This window comes from Plectropomus leopardus, chromosome 5 (genome assembly GCF_026936395.1).
Source record: "Plectropomus leopardus strain MGB_pleo_1.0 chromosome 5, ASM2693639v1, whole genome shotgun sequence".
NCBI classification, from domain to species: Eukaryota; Metazoa; Chordata; class Actinopteri; order Perciformes; family Serranidae; genus Plectropomus; species Plectropomus leopardus.
Genome location: NC_142180.1, coordinates 6,143,502 through 6,168,624, shown reverse-complemented (window position 1 = coordinate 6,168,624; position 25,123 = coordinate 6,143,502). Strand labels below are relative to the sequence as shown.

Here is a 25,123-nt window from a genome sequence, read left to right as displayed (position 1 = left end):
CTATCATCTCCCAGAAATCCCTCATAAGTGGTCACTCTCACGTATAAGGGGCTTGCCTTTCCATTACCGCTCACATAACACGCCTACATGGCCTTCAGTTGGAAATAATGATGGCTAGTGCGGTGGCTGCAATAGAAATAAACCTGCTAAAATTTTGAACATCCATCGCCATGCTTCCAGAAATGTTATCACGAGAGGAGAAATAGAATAACATAATTCAATGGAATCGCAGTCATCTCGCAATTGTGTTTTAATCGACCTTTCGAAAATATCGCTGGTATTGGGGTTTCACACTCACAGTGGACATGAAGCAGTGATCCAGGTTTTCATCAGAAAAAAGAACAGCATCTTTAATGAAGACAGCACTTGCTCTTAGGATGAAGGAGAAGAAGAGGTTGATGTGGATATAGTTCCTGGTACAGTGAAACTTCCTGAGAGAACAGAAAAAAAAGATTTAAACATTCTTAAAGGATTACTATATACCATTTGTACATCAATAAGTCAACACTTGTTTCGTTGAATGTTTGAAGAAAACTTTGGCATTCCTCCACAGTGCACGACAAATCCAAAACGTATTTTGGAAATGTCACACGTCCCTTGCAGTAATTCAAGTCTCATTTATCCAGTGTTATGCTCCGTACTTCCCGAATAGATGTATTTTTGCCAACACATTATGATTCAAAACACGCATGTTCATACAGATCAGCCTGTTCTCACTCCAAACTTGTCAATCACATCTGCTCTGTCAGTGCTTTTGGCATATAGGAGCATGACACCAAAAGCCACCTTCAATGTCTAACCGTAAGGTGGCTGCTCAGTGTCAGATGAGAATGCATGCAGACAGAATCAGTGGTGTTTTTATTATACACCGGCAGATAGCCGCACAGCATTGGGCGGGTCTACATGCAACACGCATGGATGACATCACTTTAGAAGGCAGCCAGGCGGAACCTGTCGAGTGAACATAAAATGGTGTAGGATAGCGTCAGGTTATAGTGCTGCCAGTAACCACACAATATAAGGAGTGTGAGTGTGCTTATAGGGTGGGGGTTGAGGAGGTGGATGGATCATACAAGTACACTTTTGTGTGGGAGTCTGAAGTTCACTTTCCATGTGGATGTGTGTGTGTGTGTGTGTGTGTGTGTGTGTGTTTTTCTACATCTTACCATGTGCCTCTTTTGCCTAAACCTAACTGTCAGTGAATTTATTGCCTAATCCTAACCATTGTACCCACATTGGTTGCCATGTGATGTTGCGTAGCAAGCACCATGCTGCTTTATCCCACCATGTGCATTTGTTAACATCACAGTAACGGTATCACAGTAATGGCATCCCAGCGTAAACAGCTGACACAGACAGATACCTAAAATGTCATAGGTAGACTAACAGACAGCACCAAGTGACGAGTTGGGATGAGAAAGAATTGTAAAGTGTCATGCATGAATAAATACCATACCTGGGCATGTGCATGCATTCATAGTTTGCTCAAGTGGAGCTCATTCACTTGCACAGGCTCAGGCACACTCGGGGCGCGCAACTCATATTAAGTACTATAACATAGTAGTAGTAACAAGTGTTTCATATTGTAACGTGCATGTGTTTGGTAAATACTGAGCGTACAACTGTATAAATAGGATTTAGATAATTCTGCACGATTTATTTGAGAGTTTGTAAATGGATGTTTTGATATAGTTTTGTTGTTAAATGTGGCCCCCATGATTCATGAGTGTTGGTCTTTTTTAGATTCACTGTTCACTGTGGAGAAATGCAAGAAAAACAAAATTTTCCTTTTGAATTCATCGGAACATGCAGTGACAGACAAAAGGTCACTTTGCAGGTTATGTATTCTTTTAAAGGGAAATATCTGTACAATTTATTTTTCTAAATCATATGTTTTGAAATCAGATTCTGTTGAGTTTAGTTCAGCAAGAATCCTCTTAAAGAGGAAACAACAACAAGTCTCAAATAAAGAGACAAAATAAGTAATTTATCAAACTGCCAACCCATACAAGCATTTATTGATTTAACAACCCTTATCATCAGAATTTATTGTTACCTCACAAAACCATCACAAATTTCTGTTAAAAAACAAATTCTGTTTTATAATGTTTTATCGTTAAGGGTAAGGCAAAACACCCTGATTAAGTTAAGGGAAAGACCATGGGTTAGGTTAAAACTACTTTGTTAAGATAAGGGACAAATCGTATCCCATAATTACTACAGCTACCAGGGGTCGCTGTCATTTGAACAAGAATATGTAACTCTGCTGAAACCACTGCTGCTGTGGTTGCTCTGCAGGGAGGATGGTCTCAGAAACATCGTTACCTGAACACAGTGAAGACAAAAATGGCCGATATCAGAGAGATGAGGGAGGTAGCGTAGCCGGCAGTGTACACTTGTTTGAAGTTGGAGAAGTATGTTGTCTGCAATTCAAGACAAGACAAAACAGAATATAAGAAATGAAACCAATGTAAGAACACAGTCATCCTTACATGTGCGAATTCATGTGATAAGGAAACTGCCGCTGCTTTAAAAAATGTCTGTCTGATGGAAGACAATATAACACATTCAGTGGAGACAGTAAATGTTGCATCTGTACCTTGTACCTTGTAAAATTAGCTTTAACTTGCGTACATTTGTTCAACACTTTGGATTTTCTGTGAAAAATACTGCTGAAATAGCGTGACTGACATTTTTTTTTTCTTTTTTGCAGATAAATACAATGCAAATCTGTAGAGAGATGATATATTTCCTGCAAATTGTTCCGTGCAGAGCTTGGAAAACAACTATTGAACGAGTGTCTTCCGAGTCACAGTCAAGACATGCTCTGAACCCTTCGGTGAAATTTGAGGAATGTTTCGATGATAACAACATGTCACATTTTGAAACTTTGACTTACTTTTCACATTTAGGAAGTTTGAGAAGATTTCACCTCAGTCTCAACATCACTACTTCATCTTTCCCTACTTAGAGAGGAGAGTAAATATTTGCTCGACAGCAAGAGGTCACTTTTCAGGAAAACATAAATATAGGACATTCAGTTGTCATGTTTCCACTGATGACAGTCTCGGACGGTTCGTCTCAAAGAGGGTGGGAGGTGTCAATCATCTGTCATACCGCCTTCCTGAAATAACATCTGTCATTTTACTATGCAAGCATAATAAAGAAAAATATGGGCTGCAGTTGCAAAGCTAGTAATTAAGGCTCTTAATGATAATAGAGGGCATCATATTAATAAATGTGTCTGTTATATCTTGACTGATGGGTCCTCCAATATTCGCCAGTAGCAATGCTGGAACTGATTTAAAAAAAATGCTTCGACATCGTCAACATATTTACAGTTATAACAACAAACAGATGAAAATTTAAATGGTCTCTCAGATGGTGTCGTTTTTTCCCCGCAGAATAATGCTGCATTCATGTGAGTTGAGAAGTTGTTTTTCCGACTTTGTTCATGTGCTTTCGTAAAGTCGATGTCGTAAAGTGGAAACAACATGGACGCTACGAAGAAGATGGGTTTCATTTGAATGCTAAGAGCGTTAAAACAAGAGGTTGACAGCTGTTTACAGTTTATATTTTCATATTACTTTTTTTGTTATATATTCTATAGATTATATATTTTATATATTTTTATATTTAATCTACATCTACAGCAGTTAACTTTAATACCATATTATACTTTACATGTAATCAGAAATTGATATTTAATATGTGAATTAATCAGAAAAGTTTTTTACCACTGACAAAACATTGACTTTTGCCTGCCATGTTTATGCATTTATAACATAAAGTCGGCAACTTTCGTTATTAAAAAAGGTTGTTATCAGTGTTAGTGTACTCGCCCAGCATGCTTTATAGTTAAAAGTTTGCCTGCTTGCAACAACTAATAGATGCATCTGCAAAAATTTGCAACTAAAAGTAAATGATAGCCACTAGGAGAAAAATTAAAAACTGTCAATTGTTGACGTTGTTTCACGCTGTCTAATTTTTTTGCTGCCCTGAAAACAAACGCCACAACTAGGCAACTCGGGTATTATCTATTTTTCCCAATTTCCCACTCATAATTATGACTTTGGAGGGCCGTTCATGTGCTTGTGACTCGTAAATAGGGTAAATACAGTAAATATTTCCAAGAAGCAACTGAAGGCAGCACAATTAAAAGAAAAAACTGTCTGGAACATGTACCTCTGGTTCTGTCACTTCGTACTCTGTGAACTCGCAGGCCTCCTCATAGGAGGGGTAGAGCTCTGACCATCCGTCTTCTGTGCAGTTCCTGTAGATGTAACCTAAAAGAAAACAAATAAATCTCAGTGGGTTGTACGGAGGAGACGCCATCAGCAAGAAACCCTCAGAGGCTGAGAAGTCCAGGGAGGATGTTTCCACAAAAACACAAGTTGGAAGAATGGAAGAGACAAAATCTGAACCCAAAAACAGCAGAAGGTGAGATATGTGGCTTTTATCAGTCACTCAAGAGAAGTAATGGGTGAAAAAATAAAATGACATTGGAGGGACTTCAGATATTTGGCATGAAAATGGAACCAGAGAAACAGAGATTATAGACTCTCCATGGTTCCTCTCCACAGATGCACACATTTAGGCATAAGATGTTAGCAGGATGAGATGTCTCTATGCAAGAACAAGAGACAGAAACAGGATCATAGTATTTTTTTATGTCACTACTTATACCTTTAAGTTTGGACATGGTATTATGTGATGGTCATGCTCTTTCTGTAGCATGTCTTTTTATGGGATATATTACAGAGGGATAAAAGTGATGCAGTTCATTTATTTTTCTCCATTTTTTTCTTTGTTATGTTTGTCTCTGTTATTTTTGATGTTTCAAGTAGAGACTAAAGAGTGCGCTACCTTAAATTGGCTCAAGTTCGCTCCAATTTTGCAATGTTTGTTTGTTTGTTTAATTTGTTTTACATATATGTTTATTTTTAATGCAGAACTTATAGTTGGTAGAATGTCATGGATAATGTATGTGGTGAACTGTCCCTTCAAATGCTAATTTGACAGCTTAACATTTCACAAACAAAGTTGTACTCACATCAGTTTCTCTGGGGTGAGCAGCAGAGATTTCAAAGGCAGATAAATTATATCGCCTAAAGTATATGACATCCCTTACCTCATGCTTATGTCCAGTTTGAACAAGATAGTGCTGACAGCACACATCAACTTTATGTCAGCAGTTAGGGGAAACGTCTTTCCTTTCCAGCATTAAAATGGGGCAACACAACAAAGATCTTCAAAGTGACAAGGAGGCAACTTGACAAAAAATATTTAGTGGACATTTAAATGCCAACATTAAAGTAGTATCATGTATTTTAATATGAAAGCTCTCCTGAGGGTAATGACAGCAAAGGCACATGTACTTTAGTTTTAAGTCTAGACCGCAGGATTGACAGTAGAGTTTACTTACAGGATCTGAGGTTAAGGGCAAGGTACAGTAACGGCACACAAAAGTCTAAAAAATGAATAAAATCTGAAGTAGCGTGTCATGAGTCAAGAGTCACGTTTAATGAAGAGAGGGCACAGACACATTGTTTGTTACAGCCTTACATGCAAATACAGTTGGATGGCTGATTAATGTTCAATTTGTTGTCATTTGTTGTTTCGATTCATCAATATGCAGCTTTTCTGATTAAGTCTATTAGTTCTATTGAGACACTGATGATTAACAAAAATAAAAACACTGCTTTCACTCTCACTCCTCTTTCTCTCTCTCTGCAGACGCAGCTTATCACATGTATACACATGAACACCGACACTCTTTCTTTCTCTGAGGTGAAATAATACCACTGCTCCTTATTAAGATTCAATGGGCGGCACATAAAATCCATCTGCCTGTTAATGACGGTAGCAGTTGGAGACGCACCTCCTATGAAGAGGACACACAACATGTGAACACTCATACACATGTACACACTAAACAACAACAAGCCTGGCCAATTACCAGACACAGGTGGTGAGGATTCAATGTGTTCAGATCCCCCGTCCATTCCAATGAACACTACTTTTCTAGGATGTCTAGATCGATGATTACTGTCATCAACCTAAATGCTTATTTGATGAGATGCCTAAAAGCTAATCACAGTGTTCGACATCATCTAAAGTGGACTGCAGTGGAGCCTCTCCACCTTTTTAAACAAGCATGGCCAAGCATGAAGAAAGGAGGAAGAGCGAGGCGGGTTTCAGTCTATAAATCATAGGGTTAAAATATATAATTTGTGTTTAAAAAGCTGCTAAAGTAAACATGAGACTTTAAATCCATAACTGATTCTAAGAGGGAAAAAACCCACAAAAGAAACAAGACACTGATCAATGTAGTAAAGTAGTAAAGATGGTCATGTTGTGGCAAACAATGTTTAAATAAGCTTTTTATATAAAGTTATATTTATAGTTTCTGTATATGAAAAATAAAATTTTCAAGATTGTAGGTGTGCATGTGTGCGAGTCTCTTGAAGTACAGAAACAATCAGAGTCTTTCTCTTTGTCCTGTCACTGATACAGTTAAGATCCAGATTGTCCCTCGGATTGTCAGATTTTCACCATTTAGAATAAATAATCAAATAACAAGACATTTTTAGTAATTATTAGTAAATATTTAGTTCATCAATATATATGTAGCCTGTGAAACAATGTATGATACCAGCGGGCCAAACTGCTGTTTGATGGAGCTGTGGGGCAGCATGACCTGTACAATCACACTCCTCACTCTCATAAATACTGTGCAGCCTCAGTAAACACCAACCATCAGTCCTTCGGGATTCAGGCGATTTGCAAGTTCACGTGTTTCAGTCAGGCAGTTTAAGAGCCTGCAGAGTTTATGTGATTCCACTTTCCACTGTTTGCTGTCAAACTGCTCGTTCAACATATCTGAGGTAGTTTGTTGGAATCAATATGCTGTGCAAACATCTGTTTCAATCAGTAAATCTTCTGTATGGATCTACTGGCAGGGTGATTTGATGGCAATGCACTTTACAGGTGTGAAAATTAGATTTTAGGCATAATAATAATAGAGCTTAATTGGGCCTAGACCAGAGAAAGTGAAGTTAGAGTGCTAGTAAGCTAGACTTGGAGATAAAATTGTAGCATGATGAGTCGAGAAGATATCAAAGTTTCTTTCCCTATTATTCACACAACTTAGCTCAATGCTGGGTCAAGGAGACGTTTGACCTTAGCTCCCAGTGTATCCAAAAGTAAAGCAAAAGTATGAAAGTATCAGATTTACTTTGTTCACTTTCCTAAAAGCTCTAGGTAAAAATTGACCGCAGTACGGTCAGGTGAAGGCTGCAGATGATGATTTAAAATGAGGCACATTTGCAGCCACTTTTTCTCACCATGGCCTGAAGTAAGAATGACGGAGCTCACTCAGCACACCGAGCTCCACGGCGGTCATGAGTCACTCAAGGTCATCAGGTTTTCTGTGTGATTAAGATGGAGGATGAAAAGTTTTCAGTGAAACAACAGATTTCAGCTCCATGATGTGAGCCTGCCTGTCCGGCTCCTCAGCGCAGCCGAGAAGAGTGTGGGGGTTTGAGTCGTGGGTGGTTTTGCCGATATCTAGCTGCATTAGCTTCAGTATAACGGCCTGTAGCCACAGCGTCGGCGGGTGAATGGTTGGATGTGAACAAAGGTTGGAGGCCGAAGCTCTGGGGAGGGTGCTAGTGTTCAAACCACTGTGCTTAACAAGCAGCGCCAATTCCTTCCTCATGCTCTTGGCTCTCACAGTGAACTCTTTGATTTTCCAATTCATTATTTTCTCTGTATGCAGCCTCCCGTTGGATAGGCTGGATCTCAGCTAAAGCGCTTGACTTATCTGGGTGTCTGTGGAGGAGGAAATCCAGTGGGGTCCAGGAACCCACTAGCACTGAGTTATGAGGTCATCAGCAGCAACCCCCGCCTCCCGATACTCCTGCAGTACATGCTTAACTTTCACTGCTGATTTTTTTTCCCTTCTTCTCTGCTTTTTGCTGTCTTTCTAAGTCGGTCAGGTGCATCATTTCTAGCATCCAGCATCCCACATACTGCACATGCTCTCTGCTGCTACTGATTCTAGTGTGAAAAGTTTAACAGTGATACTTTCACTTCCACTTGTGCAGGAGATATTGTTTACAAACCATCAATTCCTGCAGTGTACTTTTAAAGGTTAATAAAATTAAGTTTAGTTAATGAGTATGGCATCCTGAGCTGAGAATGAAGTCACACCACCTCTGTGTGTGTTGTCATCTGAGCTTCTCTGTGGTTTGTTGTGGTGCACTGGTCTGTTAGTGTATGCATGGTAGTGCATGTGTATCCAATTGACTGTCTAAATAATGGACATAGCTGCTGTGCTGTCACCCATCAGATTGTTTACCGCCATTTTAAGCCTCAAATTTTGCATTTTGGCATGTGATTTGTTGTTTTTTATGGAGCCAGACGTGACCATATTTGCTTTGGAGGAGCGAGGGGTGGATCTAACTCATGGACTGTAGCAGTAGCTTGCGGACAGCCTGTCAGTCAAACTGACCCCCTCTGCCCTTAAATATATGTAACTTTGGGCCTTAATAAAATGTCAGCAGGTGATGTGTAAAAAGAATTCTGTACTGCTGTCATTATAGTTGAAATTAATGAAAGTAAACAGAACCATTTTTTGTACTAGCTTGTAAACATGTTCATTTCTGCATTTTAACATGGACATCAATGGGGATTGACTCTGTTTTGGAGTCAGCCTCAAGTGGCCATTAATTTCATCACAGTTTTTGGCAATTCTGTACTGGCTTCATTTTCTCAACCTTGGAGGTGGCCGCTTGGTGTACCCAACTGGCTCGTACCCCAGCCTGTTTCTCATTCTCATTCTGAAGTCACGTCGTCAGCTATTTGTAAGTGATTTTAACTGACAGCACATCATACCGCTGTGAAAGGTGGCTTTTGGCACTGGTATCTTATATCAACGGTCGTAGACGGCAGCTGTTATGGCCGTATGATTGACAGACGGACAGTGTCATTTTATAACTTTGGTGGTTGGGACCTGTCGTGGTGTTATGATAGACCACCATTGGGTGAACAGCAACTGCCATGCCCGTATGATACACTGACAGACAGTGCCAGTTGATAACACGACTGGACGGAACATGTTATGGTGTTATGATGTGCCGCTGTTTACAACATACAGCCAGTCAGATTAACTGGTGACTTTAAATTTAGGATAAGCGTTTACGGTAATGAAAGAATGAATGAATAATAATGATATGTAGAGACAGGGGTGTAATTTTTGAGGGTTCGGAAATATCACCCAATATTCAGTTTTGAAAAACAAAAACACATAGCCTTAACAAACATTCTAATAAAGATATGCTTAATAAATATGTTTGGTCATGACAAGTTAAGTCTGAAGTTCTGTAGGCAGTCAAGGCATTTAATTTTTTTTGCTTGATTTGATAAAGTTTTTACTGCCTCTGATTCCTCTCCTCCATATTTCCACTGGGGCTGTTTTGGACAACACACAGATTTTAAGGTCATCTCAGAAATGTCTGGTTAAACAATTTTCTACAATCTCAGCTGAATCTGTATCCGTCTGTCAGCCATATGATGATACATGATAGATTCTGAGTGTATTTTGTTTTCTTTAGACCCGCCAGCTGGATGAGACAGGGCTCTGGAGGAGGTGGGGGGTCATGTGACAGTGAGGACTGCAGCACTCTCTGCAGCCACGCTCAGACACTAGAGACGAGGCCACATGATTCGTGTAGAGAAACGTCCAGTGAAAGCATTAAACCAGTCCTAGGAGATATCTAAATTTAACCTGGTCACTGAGCTGTAAACTAGAGATGGATGAATGGAGCACAAGTTCATTATGTCGGAAAACATGAGTCTTCCTGTTATTTTGGCTTCAGAAAAATCAACTGAGAAAGCATACACTCTTTCTGCTGTTTCACAAACCCAAAAGTCAACATGGCCTAAAGACAGATTATTGACTGACAACAATTTACAAAATTCAGCACAGGCATGAGCAGGAGGATAAAAAGAATTCAGACTGCTGGCAGGATTATTAATCATTTCTCTACACTTTCTCAAACATTTTTGCTGCTCAAAAAATGAAGTAAAAAAAAATGCAAATGTGGATGACAAAAAAAATCCTTTTAATGTATGACAATTATAATTCCTGAAAGCAAAAGCTAAAAAATAAAAATATGAACAGAAAAGGATAAAAACTGTACAACATCACAAGATATATGATAATAACAAAGAGATACACACTGTAATTCTGTTTGTTAAAATGTAAAAATGTGTGTTGATTTTGGGAACACTATAGTAGACAAAAGAACTATTTTAAATACATAAATTATGATAAAAATATAATTAATTTCTTTGAAAGGCCTTATGGAAGTTTAGGGGTTTGTAAGCAGCTTCATAATTCACTTATGCCTCTAGGTGGCTGCATGTGCCTCCAATTGTCACCTCGCTGTGTGAGTCAGGTGATTTACCTTGGTTATTAGCAAACAGCTGGGAGACATTGGCACACGAGACGCTGACCACCTGTCCCACCTCAGCACGATACCAGCAGCGGATATCATCCCACGCTGTCGGACAACCTGAGACAAGAAGATGACATTTATCACACATTTATCACCTGGTAATTATGAGTGGAACTGATGGACAAGTCCAGGTAGACAGAGCAGTTAAAGAGATGCTGTATGCATATGCTGTATTAAATATGGCCAGCACGTTTTGTCTCAGCAGAACATAAAACTTTGATAGATGGTATTTGTTCTGAGAAAAGGGAAAGTTGGTGAAGTTACATCATTGTGTTAAATCTGTGTTGGAACTACAATTCACCATGTTAATAATAACTTTTTTTTATATAGCACCTTTAAAAACAGTGTTTACAAAGTGTTTTTAAGATAGATAGATAGATAGATAGATAGATAGATAGATAGATAGATAGATAGATAGATAGATAGATAGATAGATAGATAGATAGATAGATAAAAAGATAGATAGATACTTTATTTATCCCAGAGGAAATTAACATAGTCAGCTGCTCACATTCACTTCAATACTAAAAGAACAAACAAAGTATAATAATAAATATAATAAATAACAATAACTAATTAACTGACTAAATAAGTAAATAACAATAGAAGATAGAAGAAAATACTATTAATATAATACTATTCATATAGTATTATATTAATAGTATTTTCTTCTATCTTCTATTGTACTCCTTTTAAGTTTAACTTTGCTTGACTATTTGTTTTTTGAGATTAACATATAGGTTTGGTGAAAGCCCTCTTTTTTGTCATTTTCATTTATTCATTCATTCATATCAAAGTTTAAGGAAAGGAAAAAGTGAATGCTGACTGAAGTTCTGCCAGGTACCAAACTTGCTCAACTGTTATTGGAGCACAGAGCAAAAAGAGGCGGGACTTAGGTAGTGCTAATTGTGAATCACCGCCACCATGAGGGGTCCTTAAGCATGCAGTCATAAATGTGCACAGTAAATATTAGGCTGATTGGTCGAGTAGCATCTGAGATTACCGAGAGATGGTTCCACACACACTCACAAATGGGTACAGATCGTAGACTGTATATACAGATGGACAACATGACAGCTCCACACACGTGGAGCAAAACCACTTCTATTGCTCCTGGTGGAAGGACGCAGTGTAGGTCCTGAACCGTGCATCCTTCATGTTAGTAGACGGGACATGGGTCAAACAAAAAAAATCCAAATCAAATAGATTTTTCCCCAAGATCATTTCTGCAATTTCAAGAAGTTCAAGTGTTTTTTTTCTGATGTAATTTATTTTTATTAGTTTATCAATGCTACAAATGGGGGTTAAATGTCACGATTGACAGCTGTCTGTGCCAATTAGTGTGCTTGCAATACTGCCCAGATTGGCACCACGCAGACTTTGGCTCCAAAAGACATTACAAGTGCAAAATAATTTGGCTTTATTTGGGCTTCATTTTTGCACAGCAGGAGTAAGTAAGGATGCATTGTGTATCTTAATATACAGTCTATCCGACAGTTACACACGCGCACACACACACACACACACACACACACACACACACACACACACACACACACACACACACACACAAGCGAGCATGCATGCAACCAAACACATAATCCTCTCCAGTTTATGCCTGGCTTGAATAAATAAAAACAATTTAAAAAATACTGCTCCAGACAAAAATGACTTGATAAGGAGATTTTTGCAAAGTATTTGTTTGCTACTCATATATTCCAGACTGTATACAGTTATTGACTTGTTTCTTTATGCAGTGAACTTAGAATTCAGTCAGCGTGTGACTTGCTTGACCTTGAACAGACCTTAATGCTACATTGCTTGCTAATGTTAACTACAGATCCACATACCCAATAAAGAATCATTTTAACTTTACAGAAACTCTTCTGATGTTATTTTTTCATGGGGTTTCCCCCAGTCCAGGAAAATCAAGGGGCGTTTGATTACAGTGACGTCCTCAGCCCTCCTCACTGCCCACACTTTGTCTCTGCTGCTCCCCTCACATGGCTGACAAGCTCTCCCCGCAGCCTCTGAACGAGGGAGGTGTGGAGAGGAGGAGTAGAGAGAACAGTAATGAGGAGCACGTCTCTCTCTGCCACCACAACGCCTCATACATCAAAGCTGCTTGGCCCCGTGTCAATTAAAAGAGCGGCGCGCACAGACAAACCACCACTCATTCATAATAAAACACAGCTTTTGGCTACTGCTGGAGGTTCTCCTGCCAAAGCTGTGATGAGGCAAACATCTCGCTGGATAAATTTGACTTTGAACTCTCCTTTTTGGAAAAATAAATAAATAAACTCTCTTCAACATCTTGGCTATTGTTTGCACACAAAGATGGAGACAGCTTTGAAATTTTTTCATCTGCACAAATTGAAAATGACACATTATTAGGCCGTTATTGTAAATGCTCTGGTGGCTCAGCAGGTGACAAAAAGCCTGGAGAGCCATTAGGGCATATTTAAAGTGCAACAGTATAAAAGGATGCTTGTGTTTGAATCAGTGTGTGTGTGAAAGGATGTCTGCAGGTGGCAATAGTCCCTTCATTAGATGCTAAATAAAGCTAACAGGGAGGCTACAGAGGATGACTGTTGCCTCTCATCTTACATTAATGGTCGGGTCTTTAACAGTAAGTAGCACAAAGCCATGTTTTTTTTTTTCATGCCTTCAATAAATCTCCTCTCCAGTTATCCTGTTTAGGATCAGTGGTCTGTGTGACAGGCAGTTGTGTTATGTTCCTCAACATCATTATGCTCACACACGCATGAGATCTCATGGCTCCATCATGCATCATATCAGAGCAGTCCAAAAACAAACAATGCACCCTATAAATGAAATTAAAAAAAAACCTTCTTGAGGTTCCTCTGCTGATTTTGTGTCATAATTTGTGCATTTAAAGACACATTGTGATTTTGCTGCGGTATAATGCTGCATTCACAGCAAGTTGGCAGAATGGGAAGAACAGAAAACCATTATTCTAAGAAGATTACCCACACTGCTTGACTTGTACTCTCACCATATAAGCGGATATGTTGACTAAGTATGCTCTTTTTTGCATTGTTGCATGTAGAGGATGACATTAGCATTGACATTAACTCTTTGAAACCAGCAGTGATGTCACTTTTCTTATGCTGCTTTCAGACTCCTTTTATAGGTGAGTAATTTTGTCACAAAATGTGGGTAGCAGCTGCTGTGATTATTTGCACATATTCTTTTGTATGAGGAAAAGATGCAAGCCGGTCAAGCCACTGCAGTGGTGTCCTGCTGCGGCAGAGCTGGAAAATAATGCCACCACTGCACTTTTATGTGGTTCATTTCACTTTAAAAACTCCCAGACAGTTCAGTTAAGACACAAGTGATATGCAACTTAAGTCAAACAGAATTAAAATATCAGTACTTTGAATTTGAGCCACCACTGACGAGCTGAGCGCACAGGTGCAGCCAGTCAGACTGATGTCAGCTGCATCGCCAAAGCAATCAAAGCAGTACTTTGGAGTGTGCCAATTGCCACAGACCTGTGGATGAAACTAAATTGACTGCAGACCAGTCAACATTATGGAAGACTCAGGTCTAAGGCAAGTCAACAGGCTGACAAATGCTGTACAGAATAAAAGCAGTCTGACATTTGCCTTCTATCTGTAAGTAGTGGTTTTAACAACACATTGTTGTAGCAGAACAGCACTGATTTGAAAGACATTTAAAAGTCAATATCATGAGACACAAGTTCATCATGTCTTTGTGTTCATTAGATTCCCAATCTGGTAAGATTTGCGTCATCTTGTTAATATGGACTTCCCGATTTGTCACAGTTTTGACAATTAATTGTTTGACAGCCTTATAATTCACATATCTGCAAGATTTGCAATAAATCCGCAAACTCTTTATTGACAACATACTTCATTTGTTTCCTACAAAATCTTCAGTTGCAACAATATGTATCAGATAGTATGGCTGCAATTTTTTATGGCTACACTGAGGATACTCAGAGGCAAATAATGCAATGAAACATGACATATTTGATTCATTACCCTTCAAATAAAACAATTTTTCACCAGCATTAACCACTGTGCTTGACCACAGGCAGGACTCAGTTTGAGAACCTCAGTCTCTGGTGTCAAGGTCGTGGGATTTGTGTGCACATCAGCCACTCTGACTGCCTGTCTATGACTCTGGGCAGTACATTATGTTGGGTTTCTTACAGAGAATATAGTTCAGGTAGAACTGATGTTTCCTCCAAGAAGTAATTGGCACAAAAAGGAAAGAAAGTTCAGATTTATTGGGAAAGTATCATGTAGCCTCATGAGAGCTGCTTTAGAAGATACTTGATTCTCCTGATGGCATCAGAATTTGACTTCTTGGATCTTTCTGAGGCAGGCAGAAAGATGTATTGAAACTCAATCCTGTGTACTGTGGGGCACTACAGAATCACAAAAGGATTTATCCCTCTGTAATCATCATCGGTAACAAGTTATGAGTTTAGTTTTTTCATTTCCGAGGCAGACATGATGCGGTAATAAGAATTAGATTGACCAAACGTCAACCTGAACGAATGTCCTTTATTTCCTCTTTGCCTTTATGGCTGTATCTCAGTATTTTATTCCTCCTCTGGCTAAAACTCTCCTCCTCATACTTCACTTTTCAGTGTTTCCTAGATTGAAAAAAATCATTTGTCTTCTGTTTTTTTCATGTACATTACAGCTGCTGTAATATTGTTACAAATATTACAGGAGCAAAGGTTCCGCTGAGGTTTACACAACAATATCCAAACTTTGATAAACAATGTAATGTGATAACAAAGAAGCAGAGTAGGACAGAGAGACAGAGACGACAAAGAAGGAGTTGAACTCAGGACAGTGCTTGTGTAGTTTGACAGATTATGGAAACATCAAGTTAGTTTTATGTTTTGTTTAGAGAGCAGACATCTCTACTCCCTGAGTCCCTATAACTAAAACGGTACAATCTTCCACTACCACCTGACACTGATAATCCAAGCAAAACTGAATGATAAATCTGGATTTAATAAGAAAACAGCTAAATATTACATCCCCATTTTGGTGAATATTTACTTTGATGAATTTTTTGAGCAAATAGTCTGCAACTGTTTGCTGAATGAGTGCAGTAGGAGAAAGTAAATATAACTTGTTACAGTTGTGACAACCGAGTTTTCTCTTGCTGCGTAAATGCCATCATGATCTTATCATATCAGCATGTGGCCAGTGCAGTGCTTAAAATCCTTGAGAAATATCAACAGGATTTATCCACTCTGCGGGGGATGGTGGCTGGGAACCGGGCTTAGCACAAAGTAAAAATTAATATCAACCTCAAAAATACATAACATGACCTGCTAACATTGCATTATGTGGTGGTGGCACGCAATGTGCTGAAATTAAATGCCATCACATGACCACAATGCCAAAGAAAAGATACTCGGGATCCTTTATCCTGGTGGACACACAAATTCCCCGGTTCACTGACATTATGCTCTGAGCTGTGATTATCGTTATTACCCCATAGAAAGTATAAACTGCAAGAAAGTCTGCATAAGGAGGTTACATTGTTGGATGGGTCAAACAAACACTGGACTTTCTCCCTAGAGTCTGCTGTTTGTCTGCTACACTTACGTCCTTTATGTACTTACTTGACGAACTGACATCTTATATGTAACAAATGTAGTTATTTTAACTTTAAATAAAACCTGACCTTGTTGCTTTAGTGTCTAAAGCCATCTGTTCTCTCCCTGCATAACAAATATACTTAATTAAATAGAGAACACCGTATTTTTCTAAACTTTGTGCCACCACCACACAATGAAATGTAAATAGTTTCTGCTCATATTTTTTGTGAGATCTTGATATATTTTTTAATATAAAGTTGTGTTTGTTTGCTATGGAGCCAGCCAGTTCTCATTCTGAACTCATCAAATACATCTGCTGTGTCAGTGTCTTCGGCGCATGAGCATGACGCTATTTGCCAATTTCTGCATACACCCAAAATGCACCCGGACAGAACTGGTATTGTTATGGTATGCCAGTAGATGGTCAGATGGCACCAAGCGCATCTACATGCAACCAATGAGCACCATCACTTCATCTGGACAGAACCAGTTGCGTGTGTACACAATGCTGCGTCAGGTTATAGGGCGGGCATGAAAGGAAGGTGGATGGGTCCCACGAACAACTGACTTTCAAGCAGGATCTTCAGAGTTCCTTTGAATGTGAGGTTTTTGTTTCTACATCTTACCATGTGCCTCATTTGCCCACACCTAACCACCGTGCTACGTCATCCCAATGTGTGCATTTGTTGACATTGAGGCAATGGCATCCCGGAGCGGACACAACATTAACGTCATAAGATGTAGAGATGCAGAAGGTCACTGACAGAGTAGCGACACGTGACAAGGTAGGATGAGAATGTGTTCGTGGAGCTTAACTCCCCCAGTATTGTGCGTCCAATCTTAAGTCAAATATGTTACCTTTGTAACTGCCTATATTTGTGAGCCCAGGTTCAATTTTCCCCTTTGTTGGCTTGTTTGCTTGCTTCCTTAGAATGCCACATAACAGGGAGAAGAGAGTGTTAGTTCCCAGGGATGTGCTAGAAATAGCATCACACGTTGTCAGACAGGGACTGTGCAAACTGTCACTCTGAACAGGTAGTGTGAGGGAAGGACAAGTCTGAAGGAGAAGGACAGACAGGAACTTCCAGTCAAGTTAAAAGAACAGCTTTGGAGTCTTTTCAGACATGCAGAAGAATAAATGATTGACTCATTTGTCAACTGAGGTCAAACAATACGTTGGATTATGCCTCATTATGCTAGCTATGTAGGCGACATCAATACACTAACAAGGAAGAACACAAGTGTGCCAACCGTCACATCTGGTGAATTTTAATAATGTTATCTTTTAGACATTATCTGATCACATCACTGATACAAAATCAACATAAAAAAGATTACTTTGCAATGAAACCTATTTGTCTAATGCTGTGTTTTGGCTGTTACAATTACCTTTGAAACCTGAGCAAAATGGCTTGATTTTTTTACAAAAAGGCAATAAAGGAAGAAATTACCTAAAAATAAGCATTTAAAAGGTAAAAAGTACAATAAATATACCTAGAAATTTAGCAATAAAGAAAAAAGAAACAAACAAACAAAAATAAATACAAAGAAAAAAGTAAAAACAAAAACAAACAAAGAGGGGAATGACCTGGAAAAAATGTTCTTAAAAATTCTGTAAAACATATTCAAATACATAATCAAAATCATTTTTTATGTTTTTTTTTGTTTGTTTGTTTGTTTTAAAGAAACCAAGCCAATTTTCCCAGGTTTCAGAGTTTTTAAAAAAATGCATTTTTGCTTGACAAACAATTAATCTATGATTAATACTGCTATTGATTCATTCTGATATCCTAGGAGACCTATCATTTCTGCAATATGTGAATGTACTGTACTCTGTTGCTTTCCACCGCTGGTATTTGGTCTTTATAATTAGCCATGAAAATGACAATCGCAGAAGGCCACGAGGAGATAGAGAGGGCAGGACGGTCATGGTGTGTAATCATCTGTGGAAATGTCAACAGCAGAGTGTGAAAACCATGTGGTGATCACACACACACACACACACACACACACACACACACACACACACACACACACACACACACACACATACATTTTCTATCTCTTTCTCACCCATACATTCATAAAGCTGCCTGTTGCGCACTGTGAGTCTAATTGGAGATACCCTTTAAAAATGGACAGGAGTGTTAATCCTCTCTCTCGGTTTACTCTTGCATTACTTCATCATTTCCTCTCTGTCACTTTATTCCCACGTCTCTACTCTGATGGTGTTTCCTTCGGGACTGGAGGTGTGAAGGTAATTATCCCTAAGAAGACCAGACATCTGCCCTCTCTCTCTGTAAGTGGACAGTTGTTGATTACTTTTGGAGGAGAAATGAGAATGAGATGTGTATATGTGAGTATGTTTCTACCTGTTTTATTGTCTTCTTGTACTCCACAGACAAATTTAACCCAACAACTGCAAATTTTGTACTCTTTTGTAGCATTGCCATTACGAGGCCTCATCATTTTCCACTCATTCTTTCATGAGCTGTATCGTCCTTTGCCGCCTCTCTTCACCCCTCCCATCTGTTTGTCCTTTATTTCATCACATCTGATGGGTTCCTCCACTCTCGATGAATCCTGATGAATTAGTCTGAATGGATTTGCAGTTGGATCTTGTTCCTAAACGCACCTGTTTGACCTCACATCCATGGAGTGGGAGTACCTCAGTCCATGGGGACTTGGTTTGGGAAGTGGAGGGTTGGGGGTTAAAGTCCCCATATGGACTAGGTATAGTGTGTGGACGGGTGGATGGAGAGGTGCCAGTTTGCCTTCAGGGCACTGCCGATGTGCCCTTGAGCACCAAACCCCCAAACAGCTCCAGAGGCGCTGCATGGCTGACCCTATGTTACACCTCTGAAACAATGATTGCATGTGTGTGTTGTGAATAAAAAAGAAGGATAAGAAAAAAAAAACACATTTCAGCTGCCAGTTACCAAAATCTAATAAATTAAACTCACATTAACCCTTTAAAACCTGGATCAACATCCGTTTTCTTGTGCTGCCTTTGGATTTCTATTTAAACCTTTGAACCCTGAGAAAATGAGTTTTCTTTCTTTTAAAAACATTGTTGGAAAAGGGCAAAGAGCAACTTTTGAGCAAATTTGTGAATTTGGAAAATGTAATTATTTTATAGAATTATTATTAAATATGAGCACTTTTTTTCACGCCATTTCTTTGTTGTTGTTTTTTTTTTACTATAACTTTTTGGGTAAATTTCTTATACTTTTTACTTACTTGTACTTTTTTTGTTGTTTTGTTTTTTCCACTATCTGTTTCTGCTGCTGGCACGCGGAAAAAAAAAAACACAGCAAGCCACCATTTCTCTAGATGTGCCGCAGCTGACAGTTGTGAGAGTGCCTAACAGGTACAAGCAGCAAAACATTCTCAGTTATCAAAAGTAGAAGTAGTTGTTAGTTGTGGTCCCTTTTAAAAAGCCCTGTCAAAAAAATCTGAATTTTCATGCTTAAAATAAGTTAAGGCAACAGTATGTTCAACAATTTAGACCAAGAAATTAACATCCACACCTCAAATTATTTTGTTGAATTCTAATAGTTTTGTTACTTTTTCCTTCTGAGGGAAACAACTGAGTCAGGTTGTTAAAATTAAATATAAATTTAGCACGTCTTGTCATGGCACTTTCCTTGTGTTCTTTTCCCTGTCTCCATCATGTTTCCTCCTCCCCTGTGTGTTGTGGGCGTGGCTTTCCATCACCTGGCTCCTAATTTTACCTCCACTCCTGTCTTCAATCAGCTGATCACCCTGCAGTTTAAGAACCCAATTTCTCAAATGTCTTTGGGCAGAAATAAAAGTTTATCTTATGTCGGCTTCGCTGGTGAAAATGCTTGCCAACATTTTTTCTTTTCCCATCAGATAGCATCTAAAATGCACTAAAACAAGCCTCAAATTTAGGAGAGTTTAGGCCTTTCTTGAGGTGCTCCTGCTGACTGCCAAACACAGGTGGAAGCAATGCCATTAATCACCATGGCTTAGTTTGATTAAGGTGTGCTACCTGCAGGGCTGAGGCATTGTGCAGGCTATTCATAATGACTGTCATTAGCTTCACCTGTGCTGCTCAGTCAACATGTAGACTGCATTTTTTCCAACAACGGTGGTTTGAACAAACTGTTCTGATGTAAAATCACACTTAAACAGATTAACTGAGAGTAATACAATGTGCAATATTTCCTTTTGCAATGCGGTCCAGTAAACAGTTCAGTCTCCCAAAAAATGGAAATAAAGCATAAAATATATAATAACAATCCTTAAACCTGCACTTTCTTCCCACCTCTACCTGATACTGCTCTCACCTGTTCTGCCCAAAACACTTTAGTATGATGTGTGGATGTGACCCACATAACCCAACACTTCTCCTCAGGACAGCTGTGTAAGACACGCCTGAATATTCATGACTGTTAAAATAATTAAAGATAGCTTTATAGTCTGTGAATATGTGTGTTTTGGTTTGTTTACCTGGCAGTTTCTGCAGGCCAGTGGCCCATCTGGCTGTGCTTTAATGTACTGTTATACACTTTTGTATTGTCTTTCAAATTTTTTTTCATTTTACTTCATCTTTTATTAATTTTTTAATTATTTATATCTAAGGCAGCTAGCTCTATTGAACTCTGGTCCTTCCGATTCTATGTTGCAATGTTTAGAGTGAAATACTTTCCCATATTTTTAATTAATATCAGCTTAAGCAGCTCAATCCAGCATCCCAACCTCTTCCTTATGAATGATCAAAGGTCCTGTCTACATGCATACAGAGATTTTTGTATATTTGTTTCTGTCAGTAGAACGGATTTTTTAAAACGCCTTCCAATGTGCTGATTCTTCAAAAAACTTACTGTTTATCTATGTATAAAACAGACTGTTTGGAAAACAATGTCGTAACCTCCTCAATAACCACGTGATCATTGTTGCTTTGATAAATGAGCATGTGCTAGTCAACTGGTCAAAAACTGATTTATACTAAAACTAAAATAATTGCTTCAACACTTCACAGACAAACAGAGCCATCTGCTGCTACCATTGTTTTTGCTCCACCCCCAGCGTCCCAGTCTTGAATTTTGCCAGTAATGATGGTTTTAGATCAAACCGGCCAAAATGTTCTCTTCCCAACATATTGCCTCTTTGCAGTGGATCTCTGTGTCCACATATCATACTCAAGGTATCCTTCCGCATCTGCTGTTTGTGTTCTGGGATGCCACTACCATGATGTCCACACAAGCACATGGTGGAAATACACTGCACATGGTTATGTTTAGATAACACAAACACACAGGCATTGGCAAACCAATGCCAGGATGTCAACAAACACACATGCTGGCACAGATGGTTAGAGTTAGAGAAAGGAGGCACATTGTAATATTACATTCAGACGGGAAATGTACACTCCTGTATGAAAGTCCAGGTTTGTTGGACCTATCCAATACCCCTTCCACGACACCTCGTGTTCCTCACTTCGTAACCGGCACGGTTTCAAACTGAAATTGTCCTGCTGCATATCGTATGAATGCAACCGGTTCTGTTCTCACTTGACATCTCGTATCATACAGAAGAGAAAGGTGGCTTTTGGTGTTGGGAATTTACACCAAAAGCACTGTCAAAGCTGCAATATTTGATGACTTCATGTTTTGGTGTGGACAGAATTGTTTTTCAAATGGAGGGGGGAAATACATGTTTTCAAAAATATCTTTATATGTGTAAACAGGGCCTGCATTTCTGGAATTGTTGATTTAACAACAGCAGAATGTTTTTATTACTACACTTTATTAGAACTCCCTCAAAGAGCTGAGTTTGATGTTTGGTACAGTGGTGGGACACTGTGGAGACCGTAGAGGAGCAGCTGGGACCGTTTCTCCCCCCTGACCGCACGGCTTTGTTAAAGCTGTCTGGAGAAGCGAAGCGGATCCTCAGTCTCCTTCAGTCAGTGTCGAAGCAGCTCATACCTGCCACTTCAAATGCTAATTGTCACGTCTTTGCTTTGGATGATCACAGGAAAGGGCGACAAATGATGCAATTAATTCTGAGTGACACCAGCTGTGTCATGCACAGGCGGTCCCACCGGCGAGCAGACGACTGTCTCACAGAGTGCGTAGCTTTCATAATAACCTTTTCAAAGTGGAGAGATGGAGTGAGGTGAGAGCAGAACGCACCTGCCTGGACTGACCTTGTCACATAAGTCGAAACACTTCAAAACAAAGAGAATTCATATTTTGGGTGTAATAGATGTGCTTTCAGACAGCATCTCATATGGAAAATGAAGCGTGGTCTCCCCTGAAGGACAAGCTGTTCCAGTGGCTGAGCATTTTTTTTTTTTCTGACGCATTGAAGGGAGGATAATGTATGAATCTCCTCTGATTCAGTTGGCTCACCTCCTGAGCTGCAAAGATGAAACAGAGCCAGGCCAGGTTGACCAATCAGTAACTTTAATCCCAGCATCTCCTCACCTGATTAGTTCCAGTGATTGTTTTGGCTGCTCTGACGAGTGCGGGACGGTAATTTGATAACAGGAAGCAAATGTGCTCGCTATGCTTTTGATTAAAGAGACGCAATCATCAGCCACAGGAAGGCGTCTGCCAGCCTGCTGCGTGTGCTGCAGTGAGCTTCACACGCAGGTGTCATCCTGGTGTTACCTTTTGTATCATTTCAGATGGTTTCTTGATAATGACGCATGGAGTGTGCATGTTATGTAAAGTAAACACTACAAAAACTGACCATACATACAAGCACATACCAAAACACCTACATAATTGACATTGCAAACTCCCATGTGGAACTGTTGCTACTTAGCTAAAAGGAGATGTTACAAGTGTAGAAAATTCCTCAACCTAAAGCAATCAAGCTCTTTTTTTACCTTACATGTCAGTGCTGTTTACTCATAATTAGGTAAGATTAAAAAATGAATAAATAAATAAAAGCACACAAATCAGCATTGATGAGACAGTTCAGTGTGATGACACCACTTTTCACCTCAAGTTGCTTTATGTTGTTGTCATGACTATTATTTATGGCATAAATGGATAAACGGCCATTGTTTTTTTAGCCCGTTCTCATTCCCAGTTCTTCAATTAATGGAACTTACCCCCTTATCATACGATATAGATGGCAAAAGCACCCTTTAGTGTCTTTCTGAGACGCAGCAGACGTACGACTAACTACTGTAAACCCATCTGCAGATGTACTTGACACCGAAAGCAACTGACAGAGTGATGAAGTCTGCAAGTCCTGGCCAACATTTGTATGTGGGGCCCATGTGGGTCATAAATAGACTGAGAGTGATGCTACATGAGATTGTCCACAGGCCTCATGCCCATTGCCCACCTGGGTTAACCCAAGTGGGCCCCAGATAAGATGCCCGTTTTTGGCCCATACCCATGTGCTACCCATTTAGCCCTAGCATAAGCCATGTGGGGCCTGCTGGGTAAACCGCGGCTTGCTAAATCACTATCTTCTTTAAAGTCACTTTAAAATTTTATTTTTAGCAAAAATCATTCCTATAATCTCTTTTTAATGCATTGTTTTATTGATATATGGTACCTATACCTGAAATTGCACTTAAGTCTTGCATTGTACTGTTTTGATTTTAATTTTTACCACAGATTTAAAATTTTTCTTCGTTTTTTTTTGTTTGTTTGTTTGTTTTTCTGCTTTTCAAACATTTTCCTGTGTGTTGCTGTTATATTTTTCTGTTGTGTTTTTTTATTTTTTAAAAAAAGTCTGTGTTTTGTGATTTTTTAAGTGTACAGCACTTTGTTTTGATAAGTGCTATATAAATACACTTTATTATTATAAATCTGTTTAAATGATTTGCAACAAGATTTAATGTCTCCACACATTTAAAGCTGCTTTTTTTGCATACATTTTTACAGGCCCAAAAATACATCTGGTTACAAAAAGTGAAGACATAAGAAAGAGGAAAATATTAGCACGTTCTGAGGTTTGAGTTTGAGGGGAGAGTAAATCAATTTTGGATTTTACAGTGCACAAATTCATATGCATTTTGTTGCAGTCAGGAGGTGCTTTAAAAAAAAACGAGCTAAGCACAGTCGATTTATTGTCTCACTTAACATCATAACAGGCTGAGGGGTCACTTTTTCCATCCTTCTCTTCACCTACTTGAGAGGGTGTTAAAGGGAGTGAGAGGTGTTTGAACTTTGACAGTAAAAGTCAGGAGGTAAAGAAAAAAAAGGTGTGAGCTCCCACGTTTCTGCTCAGGGAATCAATTATTACAGTACAGAGGCTCCTCATTAAAGGCTAACCACTGCCAACCTCTGGTTTATAGCCACTGGCAGTTAATCTCAGAGAGTCATACCATTTTGACCTGATCCCAAATGAGAGAAACAAGTCTCGATATTTACTGATATATGCAAAATATTCCAGGAAATATAAAAGAGGGTATTGGGACTGCAACACTGATAGATCATACTGTATGATATCACTGAAAATGTGTTTTTTTGTGTTTCACCAATAAAAACTACATTTCAAAAAAGTACCATGTGCAGAATTTGAACTAGTTTGACAAAAGTAAAAGCTTCTGATGGCTTCTGATACATGAAAGCGCCTCCACAGAGAGAGAAGCACATCAGTAGTAAAAGTCAGAATGGGGGAAACACCTGTTGACATTAGAAAAATCTATGGAAATGGGTTTGATCTGTAAAGCATCATCTGGAAAAAGCCTTGAGAAAGAGGAGGAGAGCAGAACAATTTATGCTGATATCAAAAACCCATTACTGAAGTCTGCTGTTTGTCTTTTATAGAGATGAGAGCAGAGGTTTCAGGTATGTCCTTAGCAAAATTAAGGATTGTGAATCATGAATTATTAGATTTCAACATATTAAATATTTTGGGTCGCTTTCATGGTTAAAAGTTTGGAGACACAGCAAATTAGAAAAATCAGCTGAGTTGAATGGAGACACACAGTTATGATTCACAAATGTATTGTGGAAAAAAAGCTAAAATTTAGTGGAAAAAAAAGTTG

At 39.0% G+C, this 25,123-nt stretch overlaps 1 protein-coding gene across 1 annotated transcript in view; it reads right to left on the bottom strand.

The window, feature by feature from the left end:
* ghrhrb (growth hormone releasing hormone receptor b) overlaps positions 1-25,123 on the bottom strand; it is a 46,674-nt gene that overhangs the window by 12,496 nt on the left and 9,055 nt on the right. Inside the window, exons 3-6 of the mRNA XM_042482690.2 lie at positions 10,473-10,580; positions 4,186-4,286; positions 2,326-2,423; positions 299-431 (exon numbers count right to left, since the gene is read on the bottom strand). Of these exons, the coding sequence (XP_042338624.2) occupies positions 299-431; positions 2,326-2,423; positions 4,186-4,286; positions 10,473-10,580 (440 nt within the window). The remainder of the gene's footprint in view (positions 1-298; positions 432-2,325; positions 2,424-4,185; positions 4,287-10,472; positions 10,581-25,123) is intronic.